General features: G+C 40.5%; 1 protein-coding gene across 2 annotated transcripts in view; it reads right to left on the bottom strand.

Moving 5' to 3' along the window:
• Nucleotides 1-197: 197 nt before the first annotated feature.
• Nucleotides 198-22,563, bottom strand: part of LOC118301337 (metal transporter CNNM4) — a 43,718-nt gene continuing 21,352 nt past the window's right edge. The window contains exons 6-7 of one of the 2 annotated variants that reach the window (XM_047330552.1): nucleotides 10,527-10,702; nucleotides 198-8,866 (exon numbers count right to left, since the gene is read on the bottom strand). In XM_047330552.1, coding sequence (XP_047186508.1) covers nucleotides 8,318-8,866; nucleotides 10,527-10,702 — 725 coding nt within the window. In that variant the 3' untranslated portion in view covers nucleotides 198-8,317. Of the gene's footprint in view, nucleotides 8,867-10,526; nucleotides 10,703-13,004; nucleotides 13,514-22,563 lie in introns of those variants that run through there. The other variant, XM_047330553.1, reaches the window with a different exon arrangement.

Genomic DNA, 22,563 nt, shown 5'->3' with positions numbered 1-22,563 from the left:
CATAATCTTACAGCAGCAGAGCAGTGAGTGATATGGAAGGTGCACTCCTTCCCAATCCGTCTGTAGGCCCAGACGCACCGGGAGGTGGCACGGCTAAGTTCATTTGTGTGTGACTAAGAAATATGTGGTTTCACTGGTTGTGCTGGCAATATAATGGCTAATTATAGCCAACTTCACACATGAATCATGGAGACAGATTTTCTGTAGAGAAATATATCTCAGGTTTATTAACCCCATAGATTTCTTCGAATGCCTTACAGTAGTTATAAAATAGTATGTACACATTGCTTTTAAGTTACACAGTCTCGAGTCTCCTCCAGCTCTGCCCAACCCTTACAATCAAAGACAAAAACAAAAATCACAGCAAGTCAAACGTGTTGCAGTAGAATCCAAATAGATATTATGCATCTACTGTATACACCCTGGAGAAATGAAAAGGGAAATATATATTTCACTTCAGTATGAGCGTTTATGGTCGAATCCAAAGCTCAACTGCCTCATTATCGCTCCATGTGTAAAAAAAAATCCAAACATTAATATATCAAAAAAAGGATGATCATAGATGCAAAACATGTTTTGGTTCACTCTTCTTCAGCTTGTTTAATTAAACCTCAAACAGCTAACTTGTGAATGATACACAGTATGGAAAAGTCACTGGCCTGAGAAAGTCTGGAAACTCTGGACCAGAAAATATTTAACCTTAGGGCTGGTCTAATCATCACACCGCTGCAGGGCTAAAAAACAACACCACAGGAGCTGCTGATAAGTCACAGACACACACGCACGCACACGCACGCACACACGCGCACACACGCGCACACACGCACAAACGCGCACACACACACACACACACACACACACACACACACACACACACACACACACACACACACACTTGGCTCCAGTCCCATTACAGCAAAGGTTTGAACAATGACAATGGCTTAGCAAGTCAGACCAGAAGTCGAAGTTGGTGGAATTTCAATACGTCTGAGCAGCGGGAGCATAGCAAAAATAAGTGCAGGGTGAAAAATAGTAAAGTGACAAATTGAAGCATGGGAAGAGAAGGAAAAGGGAGATACAGGATGGGAAAGGAGAGGAGCAAGGATTATGGCTGAGACAGAAGCTTTGGTTTTCATGTCTAATGACAAAAACAGAAAGAAGCCAGCTACAGAGGATAATTATTTGAGGTCAACTCTGTGCAATGTTTATTGCTATGTAATGCCTTCCTAGGAAAACAAAAGCTAAAAACCTAAAATAACACCATATCTCATTATAAATAGATCTATTTTCAATATCTCTCTCAGCATCACACAAATGCCCATGTCTTCATGTACAGAGTATTTACAGTAATATAACACAAACAGCAATCAGAGAACTGAACACAGTGTTTCAGGGTAAGGTCACCCGACAAAAGCTGTGCCTGAACAGCTGGAAGCCCGTTTCACAGAACAGCACCCCAGGTGTGCATCTATAACAAAAAATAAAGGAAACAATAAATGAAGGGGTTACAATAAATAAAATTTAAAAAAAACATTACTAAGTAAAACAATTGATTTCACATTTCCCACAGCCAACCAGTGGCTTCATTGGAAACCAGCACAGGACCAATTGCTACAGGAGACCTATATGAACCAGCAGGCAGGTCTAGATTTTTCTATAAATATACGGTAAGGCTATGTCAACTGTGTATTTGCAACAAGCAGGTTTTCCCTCTCAACCTTGAGAATTGAGAGTTTCTGCCGAATAAAATCTAGTTTTTCACAGTGACAATCTTCTCCATGGCCGGATATACCTGTAAGGGGGCCCCGGGGTAAAAATGAGCTGCTGGGCCTCCATTGTCTCCCCCAGTGCCTCCCACTCCTGTGCACTGTGTGGTACTGCCTGGCCCCAGCTTCGGTTGCTGGCAATTTTATAAACAACAACGCAGATTGTTGGGGATAAAAGTCAAACAATTGAGTTATATACTAGACTTTGACAGTGGGACTTTGAGAAAAAAAAATCTTATATTAGGAAGATAAACCTTTGTGCCCATTACAGTTGATGTGGGGCTTTAGTGGTGCATATACCCAATCTATATTTTAACATATTGCTACACAATAGGCTGTTGGGGTTGCAGTTCAGGAGCTCATTTTTGTCATTTGGGTAATGCCGCCTTGATCATCTCACTCCAGAAATCATCAATCACAAAGGAAAAAAGAAATGCTTTGGAATATTCACTTTTTCAGACTTATGCTACATAATAATAATAAGTTTAAAGTGTTTTTAAATCAGTGCTACCTTATGCCTTTATTCCCACCATTTGTATCTTTCCAAATAAATATCCTTTAGTATAGCATTAACAAAATAATCAATCTTTACAGTCACTTAAATTATTTCAGTGTCACTCCATACATAGAAAATATATAGGTAGATTACATGCTAGCAGCTTAAACATCTCAGCTCGGCCCATCACACACACAAGAGGAATGAGCTGCTTCACTCATTGTCACGTAACCTCTTCTTCTCTGCGTTGTAAGTCCATTGAAACACAACCAAACATCACCCAAGCACAGGTTGAATAGGTGCAATATCATTTAAACACGCATTCAAATGTACATCACAATGTTTTAAGTGCAATGTGTATGAATGAATCCCCTGTTTGTAATGTCACGATGGACACATACACATAATACCAGTTGCAGAAAACAACACAAGGGTTTTCCATACTACATCTATTTCCCAGCAAAGACATGGTCAACACCACTGGTGTGAATCAGCACAAAGACATGCTGTGGAATGTTTGTTGTTCATTGAAATCTTAATCTATTGTGCTGTAAGTGTCCTCGAGCATCAATCCTTAACCCTTGGCACACTTGTTAGCTCAAGGGTTAATAAATATGTGCACTTACTTGCTTTCTCGCTGAGAGTTAGTTAAGATTATTGATGCTACTCTCATATCTATTGCTGGAGCCACAGCCATGTGGCTTTACAAAAGCCTATCCCAAGCTCACTAATTAACACTTTTTTTCGTGATTAATCTGTTTAATTACATTTTGTACAAGTAATCCTCAGAAATCAGTTGCTTTTGAACTGTCTGGCACATAACCACCTGTAGGACCACAACTTATTATTTAGTTTTACTAAGTTATAGTGAGGTAGAATATTTTTATTAGAGAGCTTTTGAGGTAGCTATTTTTCCCTGCTTTTTGCCTCTACGATATGCTAAGCTAAGGCCACCGCCTGCTGGCTCCTGGATACGAGAGTTGAATTAAACTTGTCATCTTCTCAGCATTTATTTTTGTCTCAGAAGTTTGGGATATTGTCTCTATTTTTTTTTTTACCTCAGGTTTTTCATCCAGCATTCAGTGATGCTATCCCTGCCAATGTGGCGATGTGCAGAGCTTGATCCCCAAGGACATTTTGTGAGTTTCAGTAAAAATGAAGCTAGAGTCAGAAGGCGATTAACTGATGGCAACACCTCTTAATGCTCCTAAATGAACAGGTTATATCAATTTTTTTTCACCTATGAGGCTATATAAAGAGAAATATGAAATCAAAAAGTTGGGGCTTTAGGGCCATAAAATAGTTCTATCTATCAGATTTTTAAAAAATTATTAAAGGTGCCATTTGTAAGTTTTCTCTGCGGCTGAACCTTTTTTGTTTGTTTGTTTGTTGTTGTTGTTGTTGTTTTGCCTTGAGCAGGTGGTGGTGATGATCACTGGCCAAGAGCTTCAGCCATTGTTCTGATTACAAGACGAGAGGTTATAATTCATCCTATGAGCAGCTCTACTTCTTCGTGACTGGCTATCACAAAGTGATGAGACAGGCTGGCCAGACTAGCTGATAAGTATGCTAACTTCAGCAGAAAAGTGTTGGAAATAAAAGACAGCTCTTAAAAGAATGTAAAAGTAAAGTTTGATGCCGAACTTACATAAGATGTGTCCCAGTTTAGGGGCCACATCATTCAGCTGACTCGCTCTACAAAGAAGTTGCCTTCGTAGACCACAAAGACCAAAACCGAAAGAAGACTTATGCCATTCTTGCCATTGCATTGTTCACTACTTTGAGCCGCTGCACTTAGTGCAGCTCAGCCGCCCGCGTGGCTAGCTCCTTAGCGTTGTCACTAATGTGCAATTAATCCTAGGATAGGTTGGACCAAGAAGGATCCGGTTAGATCCTCTGTTGATTGGGAATAGAATGGCCACATATGTCGGCCACATTTGAAGGAGCCCTCGAATTAAGACAGCCCGGTCGGGCCACTGTGACGGAACCAGTCTTTAAATGCAGCCTCCGAAGGATGTGACCCCTGAATTGGGACACAGCTGTTGGTTTAGCTAAATGATTGGTATAAACATGTGTTAATGCTAACATTGGCTATGTAGCAATAGCATCAACTTACATAGAGCACCTTACAACAAACATGATACAACATGTTAAATAGTGCTCTTTCCAGTCGTCTATGCTAAGCTCCGCTAACTGCCTCCTGGCTCCAGCTTCATACAGATGTGTGAGCAGTATCAATTCTCTCATCTAGCTCTCAACAAGAAAGCAAATAAGTATAATTACCAAAATGTCAAGAAATTCATTTTATATAACTAAATTATCAGAAAATATAGCTGAAACCAAAAACGAGGACAAATCCAAAACAAATCAATATAGTTGAGTTTGACTCCTGGTTACGGCCTTACAATCAAAACATTCCAGGGCCTTTGAGAGAAAGAGCTTGGTCGGGTCTTTGTTGCAGTATGTTATCAGACTCTGTAATAAAGTAGTCTTGTGCAGAGAATATGTAGCAATGCCTTTGTTAAACTTGCACAGCAGATGGAATTGAATTGAGGAGCCAACTGTGCTGTGAACATACTTGTCACTGTGAGCATTAAACTACAGGGTTACTTGGTCTTCAAGTCACCTTTTTCAACCCAAATTGGGGGCTGAGAAATACATTATATTTCCAGCCAAGAGTTGTGACATACATGAACACAGTCCGTCATTTCACGGTAGTGAAATGTACAGTAACGCAGCGAACATCAGGTCCAGTTTGGTCAGCTGTTTATGACTTGACCTTATGATGATTTCGGACTGAGCATCATTCACAGTGAATATTTGGTGGCGATGATCAGTGGAAACTGTTCATAATAAAGAGTGTGGTGTCACATCATGTATGCAGCATGTCTGCCAGCTAAGTCTGCAGTGTTTTCAAGAACAAAAGAAAGAAAAGAAAAAAGAAAAAAAAATTGAATGAAACAAACTGAATGTCAAATACATATACAATACAATATTGTGCAAAATAAATATCTTAATTTAATTTCTCTCTTGGAAATGAAATTATTTAAAACATCTTGCCTTGGCCGGGAGGTGGGCCAGAAAGACACCCTCCTTCACAGCACGAGTACCAGTGACTTAAAGGATCATACCAGTCATTCTAGAAGTTTTGGCCTCTTGACTACAAATTACACGTATTATTTGTTATTGCTGGCTACTTCCCATTGCATCCTGCATAATTTAAAATTTTGTTTTTCCAATGCTAATCAGGCAGCCATTGATTTTCATTTTTTCCTGTTGGCTGTAAGAAAGAATTTTCAGACTCAAGTGTTTCCACTGGAATAAGGATTGGCTTTTACAGAGTTTAATTATTATCAGTTAATAAACTGATATCAAAAAATATATTATCAATATAATGTTTAAATTAATTGTTATAATAAAAAGAGTCACAGTCCATTTGTTTGCTTTCATTTAAAGATATGTAAAACCTAAAAATATGTCCAGTCCTGCAGCAGCTGGAGCTCAAGTTATAATTCCATTTTGAGGTTTAAATGAGATTCGGAGATGTATTCAAATGACAGTGATCATGAAATCATCACAGTTAATATAAAGTCTGTTTTTACTTCTTTTTGGGCCATTAACATTTTGTAGTATGCAGTTTAAATACACATTGCACATCTCAAACTGAAATTTCAAGAGTCTGATAATTGAATTTGAAGCCATATAGAATGGAACGAAAATGGAAGCATCTGAATTGGTGAAATTTATCCAAAAATATATTTTTTTAAGTACAGCATGGTTTGCAGAAACTCAGGAATAATGCAAAGTAACAACAGTTTGCATTAAATGACCGGAATCAAGCAACATCACTGGTGTGATTGTTTAACTTTCAGAAGCTGTTCAGTCGAGTGAATCTGGTCCATTTGCTGGTAGTTGAACTGACTTAGTGCAGACCGCTCAGCAAAGACACAGGCAGGAAACACAGATAAATGAATTTGTTCACACCAGGCTGTCACGACTCTGCCTTCCTAAAAGTCGTCCTAACGCCAACGATCATACTCATTCAAAAAAGTGATGTATAACAAGACCTGCCAAAAATCCTGCAAAAAAAGAAAAACTTCACCATTCACTTCAGTGCTTTGTGGAGGTTTCTATCTTTGGAAAAGTAAAATTAAATTTAAGAGGCAAAATTCTCTAACAGTAACCTGTGAAGCAGGTTTGAGTGATGCAGCAATGGTCTGGACACTCCAGGTGGGAATGTAAGTGTTCTGTTAGCCTAACTGGTGGTGACTTAAAGGGTCAGTTCACACAAATTACAAATACATTTAAGATGTACATACTGTAGGGCCTGCATAATCAATTATTTGTTTTTGTCCAGTAAATGTCCGAAATAATGAAAAATACTTTCTGTCTAACCAGCAGCTAAAATCTCAAAGAAATAGCCCGCAAATTTTAGAAGCTGGAGACAGCAAATGTTTGGCATTTTTTGTTGAAGAATGCTGAAGGGAGCAGCACCCCCTAGCGGCCTCACTGGTAGCTACTTCCCCAGAAAAGAACTACATGTATGTCTGGCCAGTAACTGATTCAGCTAGAAAACTCTGAGAGCATAGAAGTCTTCTGTGAGCAGAAATAGAACAAAATTAAATAAATAAAATTAACTAAATTATAAGGTAGTTGCTCTAAAATCTTTTGAGTTAAAGCCCCAGTGTGTAATTTTTGTAATTTTCTGGCGGCATCTGGTGGTAAAGTTGCAAACCGCAACCAACTGAGCAACTGACAGGGACACTTTATGGCAGAGCTGAAAATTCAACAGGAATGCCCGTATTCTTGACCGTTTTATGCAACAGTATTTAACACGACGTAGCAACATGGCGAATAAGGTCCACCTAATGTAACTATATTTAGTCGACCAAAAAATATTGGTTCTTTGTTGCAGGTGATTATACATACATGAACACATAGTTATGGGGAATATATTCAATATCTGTGAATAGGTTCTTCTAAATATTACACACTGTAGCTTTAAGGAGAAAGCCCTCTCATATTTTGAGCCTAACTTCATACATGTCACCAAAAGTCAAGATCATTGTGTACAATGAGCTAAACTAGAAACAGCACCCACTGTACATGCTAAGCATCTGAGAACTTGAGAACCTGCTGCTAGAGAAGCTTTCTAAAAAAAACATCACTCACCCAGTTGAAATAATTGACTTGGAAGTTGATGTGAACGATACTTAGAAGTGACATGAATGTGGCATAAGAAATTGCTAATAATAGCACCGATATTGCAGACAATATAAGATGTATATACTGCTGGGCAGCAACAATGGAATTATTTATTTTATAATTTCCCACAGACCAAGGTTCAAATGTCTTGTTTTGTCTGACCCACAGCTCGCGCACAGGGTTCGAGGCACCTGGCTCAAAATGCAATGGAGGGCGACAGAATTTTGTTTATACTGCTCTCCAACTTTGGAAAATTGTAGATGGAAATTAAAATGTAAAATTCTCATAGATTTGTTTTAAGGTAGCTATCGTGCATAATTTTCCAGTCATCAGAAATGGGACGAAATCAATTTACGACAAATATTTGAAACAGCACCTCAGGTTCAGAACTCTGTGGTAGGTTGTCATTGCAACGGTAGGCTGACCACCAAATTATTTACCAAAGTTAGAAAATGTGTCTTATTGCAATTTGGGTAAACTGATCCTTAAAAAAAACAAAAAACACACGCACGCACGCACGCAAACACACACACACACACAAACACACACACACACACACAAACACACACACACACACACACACACACGCACCTCTGTCGTCATTTCTGACTCAGTGTTCCCTGTTCGTCTGGCCTTGATCTTTTTCAGTGTTGGGGGGTAGCGGGGTTGGGCGGGAGCATGCATGAGGGAATAAAGGAGGATCTCTGTTTAAAAGATACTCATGACGTGCTGATCCTCAGCTTCCCTCTGACATTTACAGAAAAGTTCAGGAGACAACAAGCAAACAGGAACAAGTAGCAGTGTGTCATGTGAATGCACAGGTAGTTTAGTTTACCCACAGGGATTTCAGTTAGATGGTGCTCTCAGTGTGTGCGTGACTGATGGTGTGAACGAGTGGGTGAGGGTGCGCCTGTGTGTGGCTGGGCCTGCGGGGGCCAACACAGTTCTGCTGCTCACTTAGCAAAACGGTGGTCTCTCCTGGCCCGTTCTCCGGTCCGGCAGAGGGCGACGACTGCTGGGGCTTGGAAGACAGATTTGGATGGGGCTTCAGGGTGCACTGTGCCATACTCACGAAGGACAGGGAGGTTTGGGAGAGGGAGGCGTGGTTGCTGGTGGGGGGAGTGGCTTGGGGCAGAGACTGGCTTGGCCTGCGGCTGGAGGAGGAAGACGAGGTGGTCTGGGGCAGAGCGGCGCGGCTGCCCGGCGGTGTCGGCTGAGCTGTAGAGGGTGGCCGCTTTGCAGGCGGTGTGGCCAGAGGCAGTGGAGTGTGTGTCCCCGGTGGCGTGACGGGGGGCAGGGAGATGGACATGTCCAGACGAGTGTGACTGCCCTCTGGCGAGTGCGGCGTACTGTCTAGCCTGGACGCCAGAAGACCGTTCTGGTAATGAGCACGAGTGATCTGCAAGTGGAAATACACAAGCATAAGACAATGGTGAAGACAGAAAGTGGGAATAGTTTGTGAGCTGCATATGAACAATGTTAAAAAATCTGCCTTTTACGTGACTTCTCTAAAACTCCAGAATGGCACTCAGGAGATCGCTTACCTCAACCAAGTTTGAACAATCTTCCACACGACTCTCAAGTTTGTATAGTAGAAATATTAGAATAAGGAGGAGGTCTGATAACCTAATTTATTTATTTGTCATAAAACATAATCATTAACAGTGGACATGAAAGTTAATGTCAAATTTTCTTTACTCTTAACTACATTTATGTCCTCAAGAGACTTAAGATTAAACTTAACATAGTATTATATGGCTGAAAAACGTCCAAACCTTATAAAAATATAAAAGATTATGCTAGATTCAGATTTTTATTTGGACCTGCACCAATTTGTGTGTTCTCATAAATATCAGCCCACTAAATATGAAGATCAAGATCTGTGCATTATTGTTGTTAAAGGCCCTAATAGTTTAAGAACCTAATTTTTTTACATGTATATGTTATAATTAAATGTGCATATGCTATGTTTTTATATACAGAAACTTAAATATACATAATGACATAAGTTGACAGAATAATAATTTGAATAGAACAAACGGGTGCAAATGAGTTGTGATAAACTGAACTGCCCTTTTGGTTTTGACAAGTTACCAGTCATAGTTTAACACAGTTGAGAGTGAGTCTACATCATACCACTCAGGTTGAGGGACCAATGACTAGATGAACGACATGACTGCTCCCAAAAGTGAGGTCAAAATATCTGGATTGCCCCCTGGTGGCTGTCTGCAGTATAAGTCCTAAACCTCGCCCAATCCATGATAGAAGATGTGACAAGGACCAAATTAAAAGTACACATCAGGTAAAAATGTCTACATAATGGTTTCTGTCATTTTAGGTAGTTCTCATCGCACTGATCTCATCATGTTAAATGTTCATGTTTGGTGCTAATAAGTTATTAAATGCTATAAAAATGGGCTAAAATGTCATGATTGACAGCTGAGACTGACTTGCAGTCGGTCGAGCGGATGAAGCAACAGGATCTCAATAAGTTTGCTCCACATCATGATCACTACCGCGCAGACTCTGCAAGATGGCAGCAACTGTATCTGAGATATTTTGGCTTCCTATTTCGGAAGTGGGAAGAGGTGCAGATGTGTCGTCCATCTTTATATACAGGTACAGTCATTGAGAGGGACCGAGTTATTGGAAAGAATTTATAGTCTTTCATTGGTGGAAACCACCCAAATGTTAGGAAAAGTAGACCAAATCATCACAACCCGCCACAAACATTTTTTTTAACTGACTCAATAAAGTAAATCTCACTTAAATAAATGGCACAATTAATAGTGAGTTGGATGAATGGAACTTGTCTGCATTTAAAGGAACGGCAGAAATAAAATGATTACAAAAGTAAGAATAGACGTGCAGAGGCCCCTCCCAAAGGAAAAATAAAGATCATTCATAATAAGTATGTTGTTTTGCAAAGAACAGCAAGTTATAAACAGGATAATATAAAAAGAGATGGTCATCAATGCAAAATAAACCACTGTTCTTATGTTCTATATCTGACGGCTACTTCATGAGACTGACCTGGCACCAGTCAAAAAGAGACGTACCTTGACAAACTGCACGTCAGTGAGAGCACGCACGCAGAAGTCTGGTATGTACTGGAAGGGGGTGCCTGGGATTTGATTGTTGCTCCCGCCGACAGAGCCACTTTCTGGAGTGCGCTCGGTGCAGCTCAGTGACGCAGAGCGGTTGAGGTTGCCCCCGTGTGACGGAGAACGGAACTCTGGGATTGACAGAGAAGCAGAGTGAGCAATAGGGCGAAGATTTATGAAAAGGAAATGGCGCGGTGGCCCCAGGAGCTCAACTGCAGCTGCAACTTTTAAATAAACCCAGTTACAAATAGAAAAAAACGCAAGCAAATTCAGGAAAACTGACATCATCAAATTAGCAACATGAGCTGAAAATACTCACGACAAAACCAAATGCAGAAACACGGACGACAATGTAGGTGTTTCCAGGAGACATAAAAAGGACTTCAGTAACTCACAAATTCGAATAAAGTCAAACATTTAACAAAGACAGAGCCCATCATTAATGTCATTGAACCGAAGTTGGCTGCAATTCACCGAGAGGGCAGTCTCGAGGTGCCTCTCAATGAATTGGAGTGAATGAAGCTAAATGTCTAAAATAATTATTTAACACCTGCTTATAGACAAAAAAAAAGTCACATTTTATTAAAGTTTTTGCAAATATCAATTATAGATCAGAACTGACCAATGTTCGTTTGCTTTATTCTCACAGGGAGGCACATAGACCTATGCTAATGCATTCTGACTGGTCGGTTAAGAATTCATGATGGGGCACTCTTCATTGATGGCACTCGCAGTCTAAGGAAAGGGAATAAAGTGCAATGATCATCTAAAGGGGGAGCAGGAGGATCCAAATGTAAATCTGGCATGTCCCAGACAGGTTCATCAGTTTTTTGTCCCCTGGAAACACCTTTGTCATTAGTGCAAGTTTTTTGGTTATGTTGTGAGTATTTCAGCAGTTTCAGTCAATTTGCATATGTTTTCTTAATAGATGTACAGTGAGCTCTCAGGGCAATTGTGAAATGGAGATCACTCTCTCACTCTCACTATCTCTCTCTCTCACACACACACACACACACACACACACACACACACACACACACACACACACACACACACACACACACACACACACACACACACACACACACACACACACACACACACACACACACACACACACACACACACACACACACGCGATCATTAAAAAGGCAGAAAACAACAGTGAAAAATGATGAACACACACACAAAATACATTAATGTCAATGATTGCGTAAGGAGCGTCTGTTATGAAAAGAATGTGACAAACATGCCATGCGATGAGGCAAAGTGCATCGTTTGAGCATTTTGTGGCTAAAACAGGACTGTCTGAGCTCAGAGGAGGAGCTTCTCTCATTGGCTGGTTTTAGTAGTGTCATGGAGGGTGAAGTAGGGGCAGGATAGACAGTTTATTAGTGATCTATAGAGTAGGAAGGTGCATTCCAGACAAAGCTAAGCTAACTGCAGTTTCATATTACTTCAAACAGTCATAAGAGGGGTTTTGTTCTTCTTATGTTAACCCACAGAGAGATAGGATAGCAAGCATATTCTTCAAAAGGTCAAATTACTCCTTTAACCAAAAGGTCATCTGTCAGATTATCCTTCTCCTCTTGTTGATACTCCTCAGGAGTCATGAACAATATCTGACCGTAGATCAGTGGTTAAAGGGAGGCAGTGGGGACAGGGTAGGGAATTAATAGGGCGTTGAATCAAGAACCCCGTCCAGCAAGATTGTATGACTCCCTTCATGGCGTGATAATGCGAGGCAGTAGTAATATAATACATTGGAAAGTTTCACAACTCGCCTCCCATTTTAGCAATGCCCCCGATCTTATTTCAAGCTCATAACTGAACTTTCCACGGTAAGCCGTTGAATAATAACTATAATCACCAGTCAAATCTGGTGAAAACAGCATAAAAGGTTTTGGCAACTTTGCCCCAAAATAAGTTTTTAAAAGGTACTTTTTCTCTGCGGGTTTCCACACACCGTATTCGGCATCATGGACTTTTCCATTTGGGATTCTTTGACTGGTTTGTCCCTCTCTTATAACTCTGGTAATACCCCGCTGACTGAAGGAGACTCTGTGACCACCTACCTGCAGGCCCTTCAACCGGCCCTCCATCCACACCTGTGAAGAGGGAGCTTGTCCGACTGACCCAAGCTTGTGTTATCATGTTCATTACAGACTAACCTGCTGAAAAGTGGAAACAACTACTCGACTTATCAGTTTGCTGACTAACAAAAAGTCACTAAACTATTTAGATTGGACATTTACCAGCTCTTCAGAGCTTTTCATTGCATCTCAGACTGTTTTTTAGTGAAAACTGTAAAGTCTGCTAAATGTCAAGTGTCAAACTGTTAATATTTTAGTTAATTTATCAACCAAAAAACACATTCAATGACCAAATCTTACTTTTGCTTTGACTGAACAAAGTAACATTTTATGAGATTTTTTTTTTTGCAGTTTTATACTTTCTTGTATTTAGTTATTGTATTGCTTAGGTTGTTGTACTGCTGATTGAGACAACATTTAACACTTGAGAAATGTGGCCTCTTCTGTGAAATTAAAAAGGCTTTGGTAGAAACATGTTCATATTAGCATATATTTATAGTAAGCCGAAACAATTTACAAATATTTCACAGTCCTTTTTTAAAAATTCTGACCGGGGTTAAAGGAAACTAGAAAGGGCCAGCGCTTGCTCAAAATCACCATGACAAAATCAAACAAAATTAATTTGAAAAAGTTAAATTCCTTTACTTCTTGCCATGTGTTCAATAAGAGACTGTACTTGCTGAATCGGGACTCTGACGATAATGGAAAAGGGGAAATGGTGAGATCGGATTAAAAGAGGAAACCCATGCAAATGTTTACCTGGGAAACGAGAGAAGAGAGAGAACCTCTTTAGAGAGAGGCGTCGTGGAGGGGGGGACGCCACTGATGGGGAGAGAGGAGGGGTGACAGCTGAGAGAGAGAGGAGGAGGGGAGGGGCACAGAGACAGAGATGAGCTGTTTTAGTAGCTGTTGTTTTTTTTTTATAGCAGGTGTAAATCATATCCACTGCATGGACTTTTCCCCCCAATTTTCTCAAAACACACGGCGGCGGATTCCTCCGGTTGTCTTCTTCTGCAAAACAGGGAGAAATGTTGTTCTGTTTTTAAAAAAGGGGGGTTGTGATTCATTGCATGGTGTGTTGCACAATGAAGCTCATTGAAATTTTAAGCAACTCTGCGCCTGCATCATGTTGAATAACAGTCCAGAGAAAGGTTAACCCTAACCCTGGCTGATAGCACTCGTACAATGCAGTCACTGGACTTAAGTCAAATCACGATAGACCAATCATATCTGCAATTTTGACTTGCATTCATTGGCTGCCTGTGTATTTTAGAATTGATTTTAAAATGTTAGTCTCGATTTTTACAACACTGAACTCATCGAGTTACTTGGTCAAAGCTAAAGATCAATGGAAATGTACAGTGGCCCTGAAGTAAAAATCCCAACGGCAAATAAGAAAACTTAACAGCAAATAAGATAACACTATGACAAATAAAAAACAACAACAATGACAAAGTAGAAAACACAGCAACATTAACTCCTAACGGAAAACTATCCCTGCTATCGACAAGGATTGTCGTTGATTGGATGGACGCCCTTTGAAACATAAGGAAATGCACCGCGCGCTTTTGGCCCAAGACAAGGAAAAAACAAAGGAATCAGGCCTGGGCGGGATTATGGATAGAACAAAAAAAAGTTAGAAGATAATGTGGTTGTGTTTTTTTAATCTGCCTTTGTGTTTTTTTTCAATTTGCCATTGTGTTTGCTTATTCGTCATTGTATTTTTTACTTTGCCATTGTGTTTTTTTATTTCTCGTGTTTTTTCTGATTTATTGTTATGTATTTTATTAATTTCTGTCCCCTCTTGAGAAAACTGTCTGATGAGCGTTCTCACGCACTATGCAAGGTCATCTAATCTAGGGCAACCCAAGGCAGTTGGTGGGTAACTGAAAGCTCTCTCTGGCGTGTCACAGTCGCGACATTTGTGCAAGACCCATAGTGGTAAATACAGTGTTTACGCGGTAACGTATATGCGTCACTTCCGGTTCTTGTCGCTTCTGTGAACTGTGTCTATCCACCGCTCCTCCTCGTCTCTCTTTAACACTGCGGTTTCCTCTAACTATTGAGACGACTATCCGCTCCACTCGGCCTTGTTTAGTCTCAACACTCACAACTCTGTCCCTCTTTTAACAATGGCTTCTTCCTCTCCCGCTGTCTCTTGCTCTGTTTGCTCCATGTTTAGTTACTACTCTGCCTCCTTTTGCGACAGTGATACTTGGAGTAAGTGTAGTTTGTTTGCGAGGATGGAGGCGCGGCTCATTCTGTTAGAAGCGCGGCTCTGCACCAGGGAGAGTAAGTCTGTTAGCCAGTCCCCGGCGGTCGGTGCGAGCCGCTCCAGTGAAGCTTCTTCAGCTCCCCCAGCAGCTCCCGAGCAGCCGGGAGGACAGGGTGGCTGGGTGACTGTCCGCAATAAGAGGCATAGTCCTAAACTGAAGCCCACGGTTCACCACCAACCACTTCACGTCTCTAATAAATTCTCCCCTCTCGACACACCCGCTGAGGAAACAACTCTGATCATTGGTGACACTGTTTCGAGGAACGTGAAGTTAGCGAAAGCAGCGACCACAGTCTGTCTCCCTGGGGCCAGAGCAGGCGACGTTGAATCCCACCTAAAACTGCTGGCTAAGGATAAACGTAGATATGGTCAAATTATTATTCACGTCGGCAGTAGCGAAACCCGATTACGCCAATCGGAGGTCATGAAGATGAATATTGATTCGGTGTCCGACTCTGTAGATTTCTCTGGACCCCTGCCCAACTTGAACAGTGATGACACGTATAGCCGTACATCATCACTAAACCGCTGGTTGTCGAGGTGGTGTCCAGATAACAATGTGGGCTTCAAAGATAACTGGCGCAACTTTTGGAGAATTCCTGGTCTGATGCGGAAAGACGGCATTGATCCAACTTTGGATGGTGCAGCTCTAATGTGTAGAAACCTGACTCGGTTACCTAGCCCAGGCCAACCCACGGCTCCCGAGCCGCATGCGTCTCTTTGCCTGGTTTCATGCGGCTCTTACGTTCATATCGAATTTTGTGTTTGTGTTTTTTTTTTGTGTATGTGTATGCGTGATCACTTGAGTTCAATATTTTCATCTCACGCAAATGGCGTGGACGCAACATAAAAACTGCCCGCTAAGCTTGGAGGGAGGGAGTTCGCTCTGAAAATGGCGCTCTAAAAAAATTGGCAGGAACAACTTTACTCCCACACAAATTGATGATGTTGTTGATAGTGCAGCAGCCTCACAACGTTCCACACTCGACACTGTCGCCCCTCTGAAAAAGAAGACAGTCAAACAGAGGAGGATAGCTCCATGGTTTAATGCACAAACACGTGCCTTAAAACAGACGTCACGTAGGTTAGAAAGGAAGTGGCGTTCCAATAGTCTACGTGATTCTCACCTAGACTGGAAAAATAGTTTAATTACATATAAGAAAGCCTTCTTCATTAATAGAGGAAAATAAAAACAACCCCAGGTTCGTCTTCAGTACTGTAGACAGGCTGACAGAGAGTAAAAGCTCTACTGAACAGTCTATTCCTCCAACTCTAAGTAGCAATGATTTCATGAGCTTCTTTACCAATAAGATTATTACCATCAGAGAAAAAAATGACCAGCTTCTTCCCACTAATAGCACAGACACATTGTCCAGTACAGTAGCCTCTGAACCAATAGTATCGCCTAATTTATATTTAGAATGCTTCTCCCCTATAGATCTGGCTGAGCTGACTTCACTTGTCACTTCATCCAAGCCATCAACCTGTCTTTTAGATCCTATTCCATCAAGGCTATTTAAGGATGTATTACCCTTTAATTAATAATTCCATATTAGATCAGATAAATTTGTCTATATTGACAGGCTATGTACCAAAGGCCTTTAAGGTGGCAGTAGTTAAACCTCTGCTCAAAAAAACGACTCTAGACCGAGATATCTTAGCTAACTATAGACCCATATCAAACCTCCCCTTTATCTCTAAAATCCTTGAAAAAACAGTTGCTAACCAGTTATGTGACTATTTACACAGGAAAAGTCTGCTTGAAGACTTTCAGTCGGGGTTTAGAAAACATCATAGTACAGAAACAGCACTACTGAAGGTTACCAACGACCTTCTCATGGCCTCAGACAGTGGATATGTTTCTATTCTCCTCCTATTAGATCTTGGTGCTGCATTTGATACGATCGATCACAAAATTCTTTTACAGAGACTAGAACACATTGGGATTAAAGGTACAGCACTAGAATGGTTTAAGTCCTACTTATCTGATAGATTTCAGTTTGTTAACGTTACCAACAAATCTTCCATTCATTATGGAGTACCATAAGGTTCTGTATTGGGACTGATACTTTTCACTTTTTATATGCTTCCTTTAGGCAATATTATAAGAAAACACCACATCAAGTTCCATTGCTATGCTGATGATACCCAACTGTATTGATCTATAAAGCCAGATGAAACTAATCAGGTAGACAATCTTCAGGACTGTCTTAAATACATAAAGGCTTGGATGACTTATAATTTCTTACTTCCAAATTCAGAAAAAACTGAGGTAATTTTACTCGGCCCTAAACACCTCAGAGAAACATTATCTGATCATATAGTTACCTTGGATGGTATAATCTTGGCCTCCAGCTCTACTTTGAGAAACCTTGGAGGTACCTTTGACCAGGACATGTCCTTTGACTCACACATAAAACAAGTTTCTAGGACAGCCTTCTTTCACCTGCGCAATATTAAGAACATTGGAAACATCTTATCTCAAAAGGATGCTGAAAAACTAGTCCATGCATTTGTCACCTATAGACTAGACTGCTGTAATTCATTACTTTTAGGATGCCCCAATAAGTCTGTGAAAAGTCTCCAGTTAATCCAAAATGCCGCAGCAAGAGTTCTGATAGGAACTAGAAAAAGAGATCATATTTCTCCAGTGTTAGAATCTCTGCATTGGCTTCCTGTAAAATTCAGAATAGAATTCAAAATCCTGCTCCTAACCTACAAAGCCCTTAATAATCAATCTCCATCATATCTTACAGAGCTCATAGTTTCATATTATCCCAAAAGATCACTTTGCTCTGTAAACGCAGGACTAGTTATGGTTCCCAGAGTCTGTAAAAGTAGAATGGGAGGCAGAGCCTTCAGCCACCAGGCTCCTCTCCTCTGGAACCAGCTCCCAGTTTGTGTCAGGGAGGCAGACACCCTCGCTACATTTAAAGTTAAACTTAAAACCTTCCTCTTTGATAAAGCTTATTGTTAGAGCTGCTCAGGTGTTTAATAAACCATTTCTTTATTATGCTGCTATAGGACTAGACTGCTGGGGGAACTTATATCATGAGCATCTCTCTCCCCCTCCCGGTTGGTTTCTCTGATCATTCATGTGTGTCTTGCGATGTATATATTGCTAACATAAAAAGCAGATCTGCATATTGGCATTTTAACACTGCTATGCTTTTGGATGCACACTTTAGGGATGTTTTCATTTTCTATTGGAAAGGTTTTAGGGACAGACGGGGAGAGTTTAGTTCACTGAGGCTGTGGTGGGACCGGGGTAAAACTGACATCAAGCAGCTTTGTCAACAGTACACTCTCAATGTTTCTCGGGACATTACCAAGTCTATGCAAAATCTAGAAAAGACCATAGTGGACCTGCAGAGTTCTGCTGAGTCCGCTGGGAATCGGGGGTTTGTTGACGACCTCAGGAAGGGAAAAGCCGTCTTGGCAAACCTACTGGGTTTGCAAGCACAGGGGGCTCTGATTCGGTCCCGGTTCCAGAGCGCTGCACTGATGGACTCCCCAACAAAGTTTTTCTTCAGCCTGGAGTAGAAGAATGGACAGAGCAGAATGATCCACGCTCTGCGTTCGGCAGGAGGACAGCAGCTAACCACGGCGTCACAGATAAGGGGGAGAGCCGTGGAGTTCTACTCCGACCTGTTCAATACGGGATACACGGCAGATGACGAGGCTTTCGATGTGTTCTGCAGGGGCCTGCCCACAGTTTCTGGGGTGATAACCAGGAGTTGGAGGGGCCCCTGACTGAAGAGGAGGTTTTCAGAGCCCTACAGAGCATGCAAGGGGGAAAAGCCCCTGGCATCGATGGTCTCCCCCCAGAGTTCTACAAGCCTTTCTGGGAGGAAATGAAAACAGACATTGTGGATGTGTTCACCGAAAGTTTTGGGGACTGCTCGGTTCCGCAGAGCTGCAGGAGGGCAGTGTTAACTCTCCTCCCTAAGAAAGGTGACCTAATGGACATAAAGAACTGGAGGCTGGTCTCTCTGCTGTGTTCGGACTACAAACTGTTGTCCAAGGTCCTGTCCTCCCGGCTGAAACAGGTGATGGACCGGGTCATCCACAGGACCCAGACTTACTGTGTGCCCGGCTGGTCCATTGTTGTCAATGAGTCTTTAGTCCTGGATCTTTTGACCGTCTCTGGTTCATTGGGTTTAGATACTGGGCTAGTTTCATTGGATCAGGAAAAGGCTTTTGACCGGGTTGAGCACCATCATTGCCACCATCATTCACTGTTATCTGGACTGTCACAGACTGAAACCTCTTTTTAACATTTTAAAAACGGTGTTTTTCGACTGCGGGGATGTGTTCACGGAGACTGTTGTTATTTTTGGTGCTGGCTACAGCAAACAAGATGCTAAAAAGTGGCAGTTACTGAATTTTGTGGTTGATCAGGCCAAACTGTCGATTTATAAAAACAGGGAAGACAAGACAGGAAATGTGTCCAGACACGGGCTGACAAACATGTACGTGTCTCTGGTGAGAGCCAGAGTGAGAGTGGATTTCAGATTCCACTCTCTGATGAACGACACACAGGAGTTTTTAAACCAGTGGTGTTTCACCCCGGCTGTGTGTTCAGTGAAGGAGGGAGAGCTCATCTCTCACTCTGTTTTTATGACCTGATTTATTCTGTTTTTTCAGTTATTTTTTTGTTTTGTGTTCTTGTTGTTGTGTGTTTTTTTTTTCATTTCATTTGTAGAGGACCGGGATGTTCTCTGGTAAATCTTAATAAACATTGTTTTTTAAAAATCAAAATCTCTCTCTCTCTCTCTCTCTCCTTGTCCCTCTTTTCTGTCTCTCTCTCTCTCTGCCCACATGCATTTACATTACATGTCACTAACTGTTTTCTCTCTCTCCTAGTAGCTCTCTCACCCCAGAGCTGCAGGATCCAAACCCGTCATTATTATTATTATTACTATTATTATTAATAATAACATCATTGCATTCATTTAGTCAGTTTTCCCTAATATAAGTATTAGTCTGGTGCAGATTAAAGCAACTGTTATACAAATCCCCCCCGATATGTTTACAGTACATGTCACTATCCCTGTTTGTGTTTTCTATCTCTCCTACTGTATCTCTGACCCCAGAGCTGCAGGACCCAAACCCGTCATTATTATTGTTGTTATTATTATAATTATCATTAGTAGTAGTAATACCAGTATTTAGCATTTACCAGTGCTTTTCGTTAAGATCCTAAACGGATGCCCAGTCTGTGTTATTTTAACTTCAGATGTGCCAGCTGCGACTGTACCCCACCCACAGGAGTAAAACCTAGGTTTCCAAGTTATGTTGAGAGGCACCACAGAATTTGTTATGGAAGCTCGTTAGTGTTAAAAGTGTTAAAAGTGGAGACCTATTGATGCAGCAGCACTATTTATTATGGAGAAGTTTATGTTGTTTGCGATGTGTGTTGTTTGTCATAAATGTGCATGCAGTGAATGTGTAAGTATGACAAATCAGTCCACAGAAGAAATTAATGGTAAACCGTAAAGAAACGCACACATAGATAAGAATGGCAAGCTGAGAACGATTAAAATGCAATGCAAACGACTGGAAAAAAGTCACAGTTTTTGCCCAGAATGCCGGTAGGCATTGCAGATAGACAGAGAGGATGACAGTGGTCATGCCTTATAATCCACTGATGTGTTAAGACATCAACTTGAAAGACTGCAAAGCAAAATGTAAAGTAAAATGCTTTAAACTTTGTAAAATAGATAATAATAATAATAATAATAATAATAATAATAATAATAATGAAACATTAAGAGTAATATGGGTTCTATATTCAAAATGGAGATCCCAATAGTTCTGAACAAAGAAAGTAACATAATATTATATTAAGTATTGTGGATACTTGATGTGATTTCATTTAGAAAAGTATGTTTTATTACTGTAAATATTATTATCAAGCCTGAAAAAGAATCCTAGACAATACCCTTACAAAATAATTATGAAAATTAAGCCGTAAATTTGAATGAGCAAAATAGATGTTTTGCATATGTGGTCTTGGCATGGTGAGCTGTCTCGGAGATGTAGCCGCTGTTGCTACCATAATTGTTGAATTTCAGCCATTGCACTTGGTCTTGAATGTGTTGTTTGTGTTGTTGATGTTGTTTATGCACGGCTGCACATCTTGAACATGATGCAGCAAGGAGATCTAGCTGAGGCCATCATATTGTCAAACCCTCACATTTCTTTAATTAAAGCAGACTGATTCAAAATTCTGATATGATTTTGTAAATTGATGGATTTAAAGATAACAAACACCTGGTTGTGCTGTAGTGAGTGATTGGGAAGTTATGGAAGCAATTCACTGTCTAACAGTGACAAGCAGCAGAATTATATGCCCTCACTAGAACCCACATTCTGGCTATAAAGATTAATGTTCCTTCCTTCAGATTTTGGCCCATGTTTTTTTACACAGTCCGACACATGTAAAAGGGGGGTGAATTATGTAATTAGATTACAATGATTTGCACCAGGCATCACAGAAATGTCACACGCGATATTGAATACATAAAGAAGAAAAGAAAGAAAGTTCAGTGAAAACACTACCACTTACAGCCTCCATCAGATTAAAGTAGTAACTTATTACTATCAACTGAAAGAGTAATTTATTTTTATTATCAGGAGTAAAACAGTCACGTGGTATTATCGCCATTAAAACAGTCAAATTGTAATTATCGTTATCAATATGTTTGTATTAATAAACTTTTATAAGTATGAAAATAGATTTTATAGATATGCCAAGCTGTCAAGTTTATGAATGAAAGTGAGAATGAGAGAATGAACTTGACCATTGTTCTATATTTCATCCACAGTACAAAGAATGCACCAACTGAACTAAGTCCTTGTGAGTCCTACAGAGAGTACCACCCAAAAGGTCACTCTTCTCTGGACTGATGTGTAGATGAGGAGATGAGTATATGATATTGTATGTATATTGTATGTATATTGCATGTTAACAAAACTAACAAATCTAACAAACTAACAGTAATGCTAAAAAAAGATTTTATTTACAGCTCCTGTGTGTGTGTGTATGTGTGTGTGTGTGTGTGTGTGTCAATGTTTTGCTCATTTTACCCGAATTCTTTACTTATGAGGATACATTTACAATCCCCGATTTTCATATGCTTCTATAATAAAATCCAACTTTACAAGTCCTTGAAATGTGCCAGAGATCTCTACGTACTAATAAAAAAAACAATTGTACTTTGTTTTTACTCTACTTAATTCAATTTAATTTGTTTTCTTTATCCATCTTATTCTCTGTGTATATGTTCTATATCTCCTGGTATGTAATATGTGGTGTTCATTCTACACCGTAGACAGTCTACAGTTTTGTCCATTTTCCACATTAAATGAGGAGGAAAAAGAAGAAGACTGAGAAGAATTGATCAGCAGTTACGATGCTGAACCACCAGGAGTCACCAGTGTTACAAATTCCATAGTGAGTCAGGGTAACTTCAGACCAGACTTCCCATCAGACAACATGATGCTGCCACAGCACTGACGCCACCCAGCGGCACTGTGACCTTCTCAGGTACGCCAACATCATCCAACACTGGCAACCCTCTCCTATGTACAACACACACACCCTCCACCTCCACCCTTA

The sequence above is a fragment of the Scophthalmus maximus genome, chromosome 2 (genome assembly GCF_022379125.1).
Source record: "Scophthalmus maximus strain ysfricsl-2021 chromosome 2, ASM2237912v1, whole genome shotgun sequence".
NCBI classification, from domain to species: Eukaryota; Metazoa; Chordata; class Actinopteri; order Pleuronectiformes; family Scophthalmidae; genus Scophthalmus; species Scophthalmus maximus.
Note: the sequence above shows the minus strand (reverse complement) of the source record. Positions and strands in the feature narration are given on the sequence as shown.